At 36.3% G+C, this 12,589-nt stretch overlaps 2 protein-coding genes across 3 annotated transcripts; one reads left to right on the top strand and one right to left on the bottom strand.

Moving 5' to 3' along the window:
- The first annotated feature begins 3,714 nt into the window (after positions 1-3,714).
- On the top strand, positions 3,715-4,713 carry LOC113695015 (probable glucan endo-1,3-beta-glucosidase BG4). Its single transcript, XM_027213961.2, has one exon. It carries the CDS (start codon positions 3,715-3,717, stop codon positions 4,711-4,713), a length of 999 nt encoding a protein of 332 aa, XP_027069762.2.
- A 763-nt stretch (positions 4,714-5,476) lies between these two features.
- Positions 5,477-9,069, bottom strand: LOC113697373 (12-oxophytodienoate reductase 3). Of its 2 annotated transcripts, none has more exons than XM_027216968.2 (6): positions 8,851-9,069; positions 8,644-8,756; positions 8,176-8,316; positions 7,538-7,668; positions 7,073-7,258; positions 5,477-6,254 (listed from the first exon to the last, which is right to left on the bottom strand). In XM_027216968.2, exons 2-6 carry the CDS (start codon positions 8,721-8,723, stop codon positions 5,593-5,595), a joined length of 1,200 nt encoding a protein of 399 aa, XP_027072769.2. In that variant the 5' UTR covers positions 8,724-8,756; positions 8,851-9,069; the 3' UTR covers positions 5,477-5,592. The 2 variants fall into 2 exon arrangements, with proteins under 2 accessions (XP_027072769.2, XP_027072770.2); XM_027216969.2 differs by having other exon boundaries at positions 8,856-8,999.
- Between the last annotated feature and the right edge of the window lie 3,520 nt (positions 9,070-12,589).

Here is a 12,589-nt window from a genome sequence, read left to right as displayed (position 1 = left end):
GGCATAAACCAATCTAATCAAGTCGATTACCTTAATATTTAAATTTATATGATTATTTTAACAATTTTGAAATTATGTTCTTGTTTAGTTTGTTGATTTATGAAGTTGAATTCTAATGAACTTTTATTGAGTCTAGATCTAGATGAGGTCGAGTAGCTAGAATTTTTTGCTTATAAATTTTAATTTAATTTTGATCAAACCGAGTTTGAACCAAGTTTGAAACTTTATTTAATAGAAAATATTATTCAGGCTTGGCTGATGAACTAAGTTCTCTTAACAAATCTAATTCAATTTGAGTATCAAATGACTCAGTCGGTTTTTTCCCCTTAACCAGAAAAGCTGTTAATTGTTAAAAGATAAAAGCAAAAAAAAAAAAAAAAAGGATTGAAATTCCTACTTCCCCTGCAGTGGAGGCTGATAACCTCGCGCCTCGCGGTGCAGGGATCGTCCTTTGACGTGAGATCAATTATATTCCTCGACACCAATTTTTCATATTTCCGACGAAAAATGTTTGTTGGTCATTGACTCACAATGACCTAAAATGGAGGTTCCAAACATGTCCATTAATGATTTCCGTCTTTGTTCATTTATGCATGATATAGATCTCCATTCAGCTTACCATTTTACAAAATTTTGAATAAATGGAATCTTATTCTTTATTAGTTTCAAAATCTTGCTCTTTATGGAGGTTTCAAACTAGAGGTGGTAAAATGGTTAATTGGATCATTTTTGGATAAATCCTAAGTAGTTCATGAATTGAATAGATCCAATCTGCTTCTCTTTTATTGTATTGCCGTTCTTTTTTTTTGTTTTTTTTGGGGTTGGGGGTGGGGGGGAGGAGGACACAAGACGGATTAAAAATATAAATTTGTTATTTTTTTATTCGATCAAAAATAAAATAAAGTGGAGATATGAAAATGTTATGAGAATTCCTTCTAGATAATAGACGTCTATGTAAAGTTTCTGCTCAAGAGTTTACAGATACTCATAATTAATTGTTATAATTGAAATGGAGTCACCCCAATTAGTAGATGGATGCTAAAGATTTGGAATTTAATGGCTATTGATTACCCATTAAATCCATTTAATTTGATAGTTTCAACCCCTTTGATATGATATAATACTATCCTAGCCTCCCCCGCTGGCTGCTGCAGCCCATTGTTTTCGCTTTCCATTTTTTTCTTTTTAAAACACATCAGCTATTCCTTTTCTCTTTTTTTTTTCTTTTTAAAATTTTTTCCCTTGTAAAATAAATGAATATTACACTACTATTATAGTCTTGTAGTAGTTTAACAATTCCATTTTTTAGAGGGAGGGATGGGTTGGGTGGTTTGGAAGAAGAGAATATAAGTGAGAGGTCTAGGGGTACACTAAAAAAAAAACCTACTTTTGAATTTCTTGACCCGTAAATTCTAGTTTCATTTCAATTATATTTTTTAGATGTGGCTCTTGAGAAAATAATAGTTGTGTAATTCTTATTGATGTAACGTGGCATAGAAGAAAAACGTAATTAAAATAATAAAACATTAATTGAAAATTATATTCAAGGAATATTCTAAATATAGATTGGACAATTAAGACATGCGATGTTTTTCTAATAGATCTCATATTTACTTCTCCTTTTACTTCTTCTTTTGGGGTTTGGAGTCTAAATTTGGTGTATACTTTGTCATTTAAACTTTCTCTCAAACAATATATATGTTCCTCTAATGTTATATTTCTAGTTTTTTAACAACGCCGCATTTGTCTTTTTTGGCTCGAAAAATTCCTGTTTCATTTCAATTGCATATTTTAGAAGCAAGTTTAGGAAAATAGTACTGGAATTCTCTTAAGTTAACGTACAAATAACTTATAGGAAGAGAGTGTCTCCTTTTCCTTTTCCTTTTCCTTTTCTTTTTATATGGGAACCTGAATTTGGGAGAGAATTACTTTGTCTTTTAAGTGTATCTATTTAAGGCACCGTTGGGACAAAGTGCCTTATGTATCTATTTATGTAACCCAAACAAAAAAAAAAAAAAAAAAAAACCAAACAGAGTCATAAATTTTTTTCATTAAAGGATGTTAATGGATTATTCACTAAAAACCAGGATAGTCATTAGTTTCCGTTTAAAGTTTTGGATAAATCCATAGCCAATTAAGGCACCGTTGGGACTGATGGAAAGAGAAGGAAAGTAAAGAAGACAGCTGCAGTGAAAAAGAAAACAAAGGAGAGTAAAGGAAATCAGAATCCATTCATCTTTTTTGAATTATGAAAGTAAAGAAAAGTAAGCTTAGTTACATTTTTATCCCTAATTTAAAAGTCAATTTATAAATACATTAAAAAAATTTAGAAAATTTCACAATTTGCATTAATTTTGGTATCTTTCCTTCGTTTACGCCCACTTTTGGACAGCAACCAAACTGACAAAAAATAACTAAAATCAAATCATTTCCTTTCCATTTTCAAAACCCAATTCAAATATAAAAAACCTTCTTATTCCACCATTTCATTTCTTTTCCTTTCCCTCCTATTCCCTCGAAACAAATGAGCCTAATTAAGTGAGACGGATACGAATGGTTTAATGGATTTGGATCAAAATTGCCACCTCTTTTTTAAATATTTCCATTAATGATTTCCGTCTTTATTCATTTATAGATGATAACAGATCTCCACTCAGCTTACCATTTTACAAAATTTTGAATAAATAGATTCTTAATCTTTTTATTATATCAGGGAGCTATTTCCACCAGGTGTGAAAAACAAGAACCCATATGCGGCTTGGTTTGGTTTGCATTCGTGGCCACTGACCATAAATTTTTATGGTCCGTCCGTGGACGACCATCACTTACCCCAAAACACAAAACTTACAAGGTTTGAATGATTATATATATTGCATATATAGGCTTGTTCATTCGAAGCTATGCCAGTTCCAGGGGCCGAGACAATTCTGCAGAAACAGCTTGCAAATTGCAGTGCCCCTCCAGCACTTGAACGTTGTTATCTAGCTACCAGCCAAAGCATATTATTAATTACTGGAGTGGAGACAATTGTACAAAACCAAAGTTATCTTCATAGCTTGTGAGTATATGGGCTGCTAATTATGGCTGTCGTTACCAAACTTATGGCTGATTAATTTGCCTGTAAGTCCATGGTTTTACATGTATATGTCGTCCTTCAGGTTACCGTACCATCAACATTTTCGTAACTCTATCATAGTCCCCATAAAAACTCAAGCGTACATCCTTTCCTCTCTTTTGTTATTTTTTCTTTCAGAGGTAAATCGTTGATCATATGTGGTAAACGCACAAAAATAAAAAGCCATTTTCTAATTAATATTCGTTTCGTGTTTATAATTTCTCACTACACCAATTTACCCATTGCCGTTAAGCTTTGGAGTTATTACTAATGCTATGATACTATTTGTAAATGTAATCCTGATCCTTTTTTTTTTTTGGGGGGGGGGGGGGGGGGAGGGGGTAAATTGAGAAATGCAGTCACCATTACAAATGAAATTTTAATTGGTGCTTCTGCTAAATTATAGCCCATCATGAGCATTTTATTAGTGGTATTAGACTGTACTTGACTATGATTTCATTTTTGTGATTTAACAATATTGCTGTATATTACCAGTCACTAATTGATGTATCTAATTTTTCAGATATCATTCTACGTAAGACAAGCAAAATATGCATGTAACGGTTCAAATGAAGTCATTCTTGCTGATTATATTTCCCATGGTTCTTGCAACCACAACCATGATGCTGTTCCCAATAGCCATTGCTGGTGACAAAATTGATATAGGCGTTTGTTATGGAATGGTGGCGGACAACTTACCTCCGGCCGCAGAAGTCATTGCCCTTTACAAGAAGTATAGCATTGGCAAACTGAGGCTTTTTGATCCAAATCGAGATGCTCTACAAGCACTAAAGGGCAGTGACATTGATGTCACATTAGGCGTAAAAAATGAAGATATACCAAACATAGCAGCAAGCGTTGACGGCGCAAGATCATGGTTTACGACAAATCTACAACCTTATACTAATGACATTACATTCGCATTCGTTTCTGTGGGAAATGAGGCCATCCCAGGTGAGTTCGCAGACAGTATTGCACCAGCCATGAAAAATCTTCAGTCTGTCTTAAGTGATGACAACCTTAATGGTATAACCGTGACAACATCAGTGTCAACGGCTGTGCTAGGAACTTCCTTTCCGCCTTCAGCCAGCGTATTCTCAGATGATGCAAAGGGTGCAATTGTCGATGTTCTGAACTTTTTAACCATCAAGGGATCACCTCTGATGGTGAATGTGTACCCTTACTTCGCCTATGCATCCGATCCAGTGCATGTTCGTCAAGATTATGCACTCTTCACCGCAACAGATGCGGTGGTTGTGGATGGTAATTTGACTTATCATAACTTGTTTGATGCTACGGTAGATGCAGTGTACTGGGCAATGGAGAAAGAAGGCGTGCATAATGTGGGAGTGGCAGTTTCCGAGAGTGGATGGCCTTCTGCCGGGAAGGGGAATTTCACAACTCCAAAACTTGCGTCTACGTACAACAAGCACTTCAAGCAGCATATCTTGAGCAAGGCTGGTACACCTAAAAGGCCAGGGGCTCACATTGAAGGCTTCATTTTTGCAATGTTTAATGAAGATCTCAAGCCTGCTGGAGTAGAACAAAATTGGGGACTTTTTTATCCTAACATGAAACCTGTTTATCCAGTGTTTTGACACAAAGTCCAAATGCATGTATTTGGACTTTTGGACACAGGTGCTTATTATTCTGTTGGCATCTTGATCTTAATACATGTTGGAGTATATTGAACAAATAGAACCAAAACAAGATATAATTCGTTTTCTGTTGATTAATTAGCCAATCAAAAGAATTACCTTAACGGAAGAGGCTCGTGATGATCTTGCAAAAGTAGTGAGCTTCTTGCAAGCTCGAAAATCTGCTCTCATGGTCAATGTGTCTGTACCCTTGCTTCGACCATGCAGCCGATCCCATCAACACTCGACTTGATTTTGCACAGTTCACGGCCAATGAACCAGTGCTTCTGGATGGAAATTTGAATTATACGAAATTGTACGATGCAACTCTGGATGCATTTTCCTGGGCAGTGGAAAGAGCGAGATTTCGGAATCTTCAAAACTAATTTGGAACCAGCGTATCCGTCATCTTTTAATTAAGGAAAACAAACACTTTGAAAAGGAAAAGGATTGTAAACAAATTATAAAAAGAAGAAAAACAAATGTTTCTAAGCTTGATATGTAAGCCAAAACAGGGCTAGAAGAGTAGGAAGGGAAAGGAATAGAAGGGTGCAGTCATGATCACAAATCCTTAGTTGAATGCAAAAATTAATTTTAAAAAAATTCTATGAACTCTCTCCCTCTCCGCCAAAAGCAATGGGGTCAATTGTCTTCTGTACTTTTTGGGACTAGTTCAGAATATATTGAGATCTCTCTCGGTCAACATGATGCATGGATAATAAAATTCAAAGAACACACTGGAAACTTCCATTATAAAAGCAGATGAGACGTTAAACAAAACCAGTCAAGTTGAAGGCATAAACCTATCAAGTCCTCAACCATAATAGAACAACATGCAAATTACAGACGTGATTGTGGTACATTGCCACTGGTACCATTGCTTAGAAAAGGGTAATCTGTGTATCCTACAACAGGATCATGAGTATAGAAGGTAGATCTATTATACCTAATCAAAGGAGCATTTAGCTTAAAGCGTAAAACTAAGTCTGGATTTGAGATAAAAAGGCGACCATAGGAAACCAAATCAGCATCACCCTGAGCTACTGCTTCAACTCCTAGCTCTCTGGTGAACCCACCACTGGAAATGAAAGTTCCTTGATAAGCTTTTCGCAAAGTCCTCACTAGTTGGGCCTCCTCCTCTTCACTCCCCTGTCTGCCTGCTTCTGTCTGGCCATACGCTGTATATCGAGGTTGAGTCACGTGCAAGTATGTTAACTTGGAGCCTGAATTCAGTTGGAGCTTGTTAAGTCTCTCAATCACTGCCAGGCCTAAGCTTAGTGGATCAGAGTCCATGGCATCAAGATGGTCAATAGCAGGGGAAATTCTGACACCAACACGATCTGCACCAATTGCTGAAACAACAGCCTGAACCACCTGCACAATGAATTTGCAGCGATTTGCAACAGATCCACCATATTCATCTGTCCGATCATTGATCCCATCTTTCAAGAACTGGTCAATTAGGTAGCCATGTGCTCCATGGATTTCAATACCATCAAAACCTGTTACAGTAAGAAATCCTTTAATCCATAAACCTAAGAAACTTATACTAGATAATTATATAGTGCAGAATATAATCATAAAGAATTGGTATAGCAAATCATAGTTTTAACTTCATCAAGGCCAACAGCAACGACATATGACAATTTTTTTTTATCACAGTTAGCTGAGAAATTTCAATTCTCTTGGGATTCTCAAATATGATAAAACAATCAAAGGAACTGGAATGCCAACTGCAGGCTGAACTGGATTCCATTCAGCATTCCACATTGCTGATCTTTTAAGTTCATGGTTACATCCTTGTCAACTAAGTACTTTTAATGATATTGATCTAATAATTGATTTACTACAAATTCGCAATTTTACTACTTTCTACCACAAACGAAAAACAGCCAGGAACACTACATGAATCCTCACATAACCGGAGAGCTAAAAGGACCATCATGGTAAAGTATTGATGTTACTGTGCAGTTAATATCCCAAGTATGTCTTACGAGTATTTTTTTTTCCCATTTTGTGAATTTCCAGCAGGGAAATATTAAATAAATATAATATGTAATGGAAAGGTCATGCAGAACCAGACTCCAGTGATTGTGAAGATCCCACAAAGTAAGCACATAGTATTGTAAGAACCAAGCAATGGCAGTCCATTCACGGCAGCTCCTCCTCTACATCAAAATGCCATAGCTTGGGGTGATGGTGCCTTAGAATCTCCTAGCAATATTCTCATCAAGCTCAAGGAAGTGCTAATGGAAAAATCAAACCAATTCAACATACACATGATTGTCAAAATATGTATAGATAAACAAAATGGACTGACCGGCTTCAATGGCATTCAAGGCCGACTGGCGGTAATCTTCCACAACTTGCGCAATCTCATGCGCTGTTGTTAATGGACGTGGTTTAGGGTAGATCCCATGGCTGCCATCAGGCATCAATATCCTCCACCTCTTTGATATAGGCTTTCCCGTTGATGATATGGGTGCACCACCACCAGGTTGATAAACTGATCAAGAATATTACAACCCAAGTAAGTAAAAGTGGAATAATCGCCTAATTGTTATTAAAGTGTCTAAGTGGTTTTGAAACGGTTCGAATTTCACTTGGTCTTGAACATTGTGTTCAATAATTCTTCAAACCAGCATAGTAGAAAAAAATAAAAGTTCTCACATTTTCGTTATCATACTCGAATACAACTGAAATTTGTCTTATAAAATAATTTAGCATTAGCCATTAATTCTAGTCAAGTTTAGCTTTATTTTATACTAACACCACAAAATTACACCTTCATGTGACGCACGGCCAACGTGCCACAGTTGACAGAAAATAATAGCACCCTTGGCATGTACTGCATCAACCACTTGCTTCCATGCCTCCACTTGTTCCTTTGTAAAGATCCCCGGCACATGCGGAAACCTGGATCCACATCACAAACGTAAGAAAAGAAATGTTTATTCCAAACAGCGTGTGTGTGTGTGTGTGTTTTAATTAGATTTAATCAAATGTCAATAGATTCACAAGCTCGACTTTCCCTCGCGTAGAAATGAAATAAACATCATGCCATGCAAAAGATAACAACGAAAATTAAAGGGAAATGTGAAATTTTATCAGAAAATATTACACAACTCATTTATGTCTTCCTTCCTTTCGGCTATACCAAGCTTCCGAATCTACTGCGTTATATACCAAAGTATAGTGTAAGGATCGATTGGTTAGTGTAAAAATGATGTTCCAACTTTATCAAGAAAAAAATATCTAGCTCTAATGGCTCCAATTGTGCGAACATTAAACATATGGATCCCACTCAACTATAGTAATACTTGTAGACAACGTTGTTTTATCAGAGAGGCCCTACAGTTTCAAATACTTGGACTAATATACTTTTCCTAATAAACATCCAGAAAGCATAAAGTACAGAATTACCCGGCAGCAGTTGGCGAGATCATGGTGCCCTCCGTGATGAGAAAGCCACCATTGGTTGCTCTTTGGGCGTAGTACTCCGCCATGGCAGGCTGAGGAATGCTATTTATGGCCCTGCATCTTGTCATCGGCGCCAGAACCACCCTGCCATCATATATATATATATGGGTAGCCCCAGAAAAACAGAATATGTCATTAGTCATGCAAGGGACAAATTCGTGTAAGAGAAAAATGAAGACAAATTTGGCAGCCCAAAAATGAAATTCTGCAGCTCCAGTATATTAGCACCCCTACTAATAGAGTACTTACTATATATCTCAAGCTCAATAATTCAGCTTTAGAGCTCAATTATCTAGTCATGCTTGTTACAAAAAAAAAGATTAGAAAATTTGCAGCTGATCAAGAAGGATCAGGAAAATACGCATCTGCAGGGAGGGACAGAGGACTCAACTGATAACTGCAATCACTAACCTGTGAGACAGATTGAACTTTCCCATCTTGTATGGAGAAAAGAGAGATGGGCTTCCTTGATCTGACTTAGTTTCAGCCATGGTGGCTCTTCAGAAGTCGAGGAGTACTACTAACTGGAGAAAATGGAAGTGATCTGATCAGAATTCTAGGAGAGCGATACACAAATAATAATGGGCATAAATAAGCAAAAGAAGTAGTGGAGTTTGCCTGACAAGATGAAAGTGGGTTGACTGGTATGGTCGATTTCAAACTACAATGGTCTGTGGTGGACTATTGATTTGAGATGGAGTGTTGTTTTCAACAAGAAATTTGGTCACGATTTCCACAATGGGTATTTCTTTATTATTGGTTAATCAGAGAAAGGAGGAGGAGAATCTTTGGACTCGTTGACCAGCTGCCCATGTGAATGTGTATGTGCGGCCGTGCAGCTCTTTCCTTGTTCTTGCCTGCCTCCTTGAACGGTTGGACGGTAGAAGGAAAGAGGGTCATTTTACTCCGTTTCTCTCCTCTCTTTTCTCATTTTACTCGGTGATCCCATGAGAATTGTCAATGTAGGGATGAATAAAAAATATTCAGAAAAACTACTTCATTTTGAATTGGGAGACCAGTCTAATCAAATCGAATTTGAGGACGAAAAGAGAAATTAACAATTTTAGTCCTATTTTATTATATTTCATACATTTAATAATATCGTACATTGGGTTTTCTACTCATTGAAATTACATCTATAACAACATTTTACTTTAGCGCATTTAGTCACTTATCACAATTTAATCAAATGCAGCATTGCCAATAAAAAATGAAAAAAAAGTGTGCAACATGTCAAGTTTATGAAGGCTTCATACGTTATAAAATTAGTCTTTATTACAATAATACCGTGAAAGTTTATTTATTGTCACTTTATACAAACAAGTTCGAATGTATGACAGAATTATGACGTTTCTTTTTTTTAAAAAAAAAAAGGCAGAATTATGACAATGGACCAAAAGTAAAGTAATGCAATTGGCTATCATTTAAGAAACCAATCATTATCATATGGACTACCACTTAGGAATTACTACTAACAACTTTTTGATTTTCAATACCAAACATATTGTTGTAACTTTAAACTTTGGAGCTCAGCCTAGTTGACATGGCCCACTGCCCAGCCTTTGGTATGTTTCGGATTTGGGTTAGTGGGCTCATGTTTCGCTCCAGACCCCCAATTGAATTTTGCTCGTTTCAAAAGCCCAAATGGCTAATTTCATCTCATTGAATGATAAATTTACAATGGATTATACTTTTGGATAGGGATATTAGTCAGGTGTGGGCTGATTCTGCCCGCTTTTTATCTTAGATTTTATGATAGAATTAATTTTTCTTACGCACGGAAAATACTAAATAGGTGTAAATTCAAGAAAATACACATTGATTTAATGCGAAATGCCAATCAAATGTAATAGTAGCTCGTTTTCTTGAAGTTACTTACAACCCTTTTTCTCCAAACTGACCAAACAAGTTTGATGAGTTATTCCCACAAGCCTTGTAGCTGGGCAGTAGCTCCACATTTCTCTCCAAATACTTTGGAAATAGGAATTTTCTTAATTAAGAGTCTAAAACCAAGGAATTACATCATCACAATCTAAATCGAGGTATTGTGCCTTTAAGATTCCACAAGAAAGTGAGTCAATTATTTAGATGAAGGTCGGGCCAGCTCGCTATCAAATGCCACCATCATTTGGTTTGTTGTTTTTGGGTAGGCCATCATCATACATCATAAGCATATGCTGTTGATCAAAACAAAACCGTCATCAATCCATATTCTAATCCTTCTGTTCAATGGAAAAAGCAATGCCCTGTTCGCCCACCAATCACCGTTAGTTGAAACCACTGTACTGGTTGGCTCGCTGATAAGAAATGTCAGTGATAGAAACAAGGGGTAGTAAAGAGGGGAAGAGAATGAAGAAAGAGGTGTCCATTTTTTTTTTTTTTTTTTTTTTTGGGTCTTACTAATGTTGCTACATTAATTGATTATCTTAGGTGAAACATTCTTGATATTAACGCACCTTTCATCATCATTTGGTCTTTAAATAGAGCCCCTAAATAGATTCTTAAATTTGTTTAGAGAAAATAACCATGTTGAGAACTTGAAAGTTTAACAACACTATTTTTGCGACAATACTATTTTGCGACAAAAGATTGTCCCTTGGACAAAAAACTATTTTGCGACAATAAGGCTCGATGAATGCCACATTTAAAGTGGCTTGTTTCAAAAAATCCAGGCGGATGTGTAGTGCATTCGTCTGATCCGGTGGTGGTTCAGTCTCTTCTGAGTTATCCTGGATCTCCTTAGGTCCGTCCCTTCCCCCTTAGTGTAAGATAAATTAAGTCATACAACAGTTGTCATCTCAAAAAAAAAAAAAAAAGACAATACTATTTTTTTGTGGTAAAAAGAGTGATGAATGTACTGACCTCGTTATTGGGCTCCCTGAAGTGGTAGATTTTCTCCTGTGTCGTACCAACTACATGACTTTGGAATATTTCATTTCCCCAGAATTATAATATGGAATTTAGAATATTCTCCATGAATAGAACATCTAATTTAAAAAGACACAATTTATTATGCCTTTTTATAATTTTCACGGTCTTGCTTGAATTGTCTTTTTTTAAAAAAAAAAAATTCGCATTTCGTAAACACATTTTTCAATCACCTTTTTATTCCACGTACATCAAATCGATACCTTACACTTGTCTATAAAATAACAAGATGTAAAACAGATAGTTCGACAAAAATTTAAGTGTTATTGTTGAAATATCACTTTCCTTTTGAAATAGTTTGACAAAAAAATTGTGCGATCCCAAAAAAGTCTTAGCATGGAGAGGAAGTCTTGGCATCAAATCAACATGATGAGAGGTTTGGAATTCCAGAAATTAGAACCAAGTCAGAAAAAAAAAAAAGGATTAATACAAGTCAGAGATCTAACAAAAATAAACGGTTTCTGATAAAATTTGTTCAGTTTGACTAAGTCGTCCAATTCTTGGACTTTTCGCTTTCGGTAGTATTGCAGAATGGCGGCAGCAAGTTTGCTTGAACTTGGTCAACTTAATGCTCTTTCTAGAGCGAGTAGCCTCTGAAACTCGTTCCAAATCACACACACTTTCTGTATAGCAAGTAGCCTCTGAAAAAAAAAAAGTAGCCTCTGAAACTCCCTTTCATAACTCACAGTTTTTTGTATGAGTGTTTCGATAAATGGACTCTGCGAAGACACTTCAAAAGCCGGCAACTTTTGAAGTGCTCCGCAGCACTTAACTACTAAACCCCCCAAACCCCCCCAAGCGATGTGGGAACTTAACCCCACAGGGTGCCCCGCTGCTAAGAGATAAAGACCCCCCAGACTCCCCGAGACAGGTTTTTCCCTTTCATAACTCACAGTTTTTTGTATGAGTGTTTCGATAAATGGACTCTGCGAAGACACTTCAAAAGCCGGCAACTTTTGAAGTGCTCCGCAGCACTTAACTACTAAACCCCCCAAACCCCCCCAAGCGATGTGGGAACTTAGCCTCTGAAACTCTTTCAGCACTTTTCGGGTGCAGGTGCAGTGCATTTTTTGTATACAATTTAAAGCTGAAACCTAGTACTTAATTAAGGTCAATTAAATGCTACTAATGTATAATTATCCTTCCCAGGCTTCAAGCTCTATTTTGACGGTTTCAACTGGAACGGTTGAATCCAAAATTGAGCGTGTTTTTCTATGATCTGACAGTAAGGACAGTAAAAATTATAAACTTATATATATTTCTTTCTCTGAATTTAATTGATCCTCCGTTTCTTCTCTAATCCGAAATTGTTGATTAAAAGTTACGTGATGTCCACTGTCCAAGCAACCAAATTTTAACCATTCTTAAAAGAGTAAAAGAGCCAAGCAAGTACGTAAAGACCAGAATATAATTAGAGTTGTTTCAAATT

The sequence above is a fragment of the Coffea arabica genome, chromosome 6e (assembly GCF_036785885.1).
Source record: "Coffea arabica cultivar ET-39 chromosome 6e, Coffea Arabica ET-39 HiFi, whole genome shotgun sequence".
Classification (NCBI taxonomy): domain Eukaryota; kingdom Viridiplantae; phylum Streptophyta; class Magnoliopsida; order Gentianales; family Rubiaceae; genus Coffea; species Coffea arabica.
This window is presented reverse-complemented; position numbering and strand designations above follow the sequence as displayed.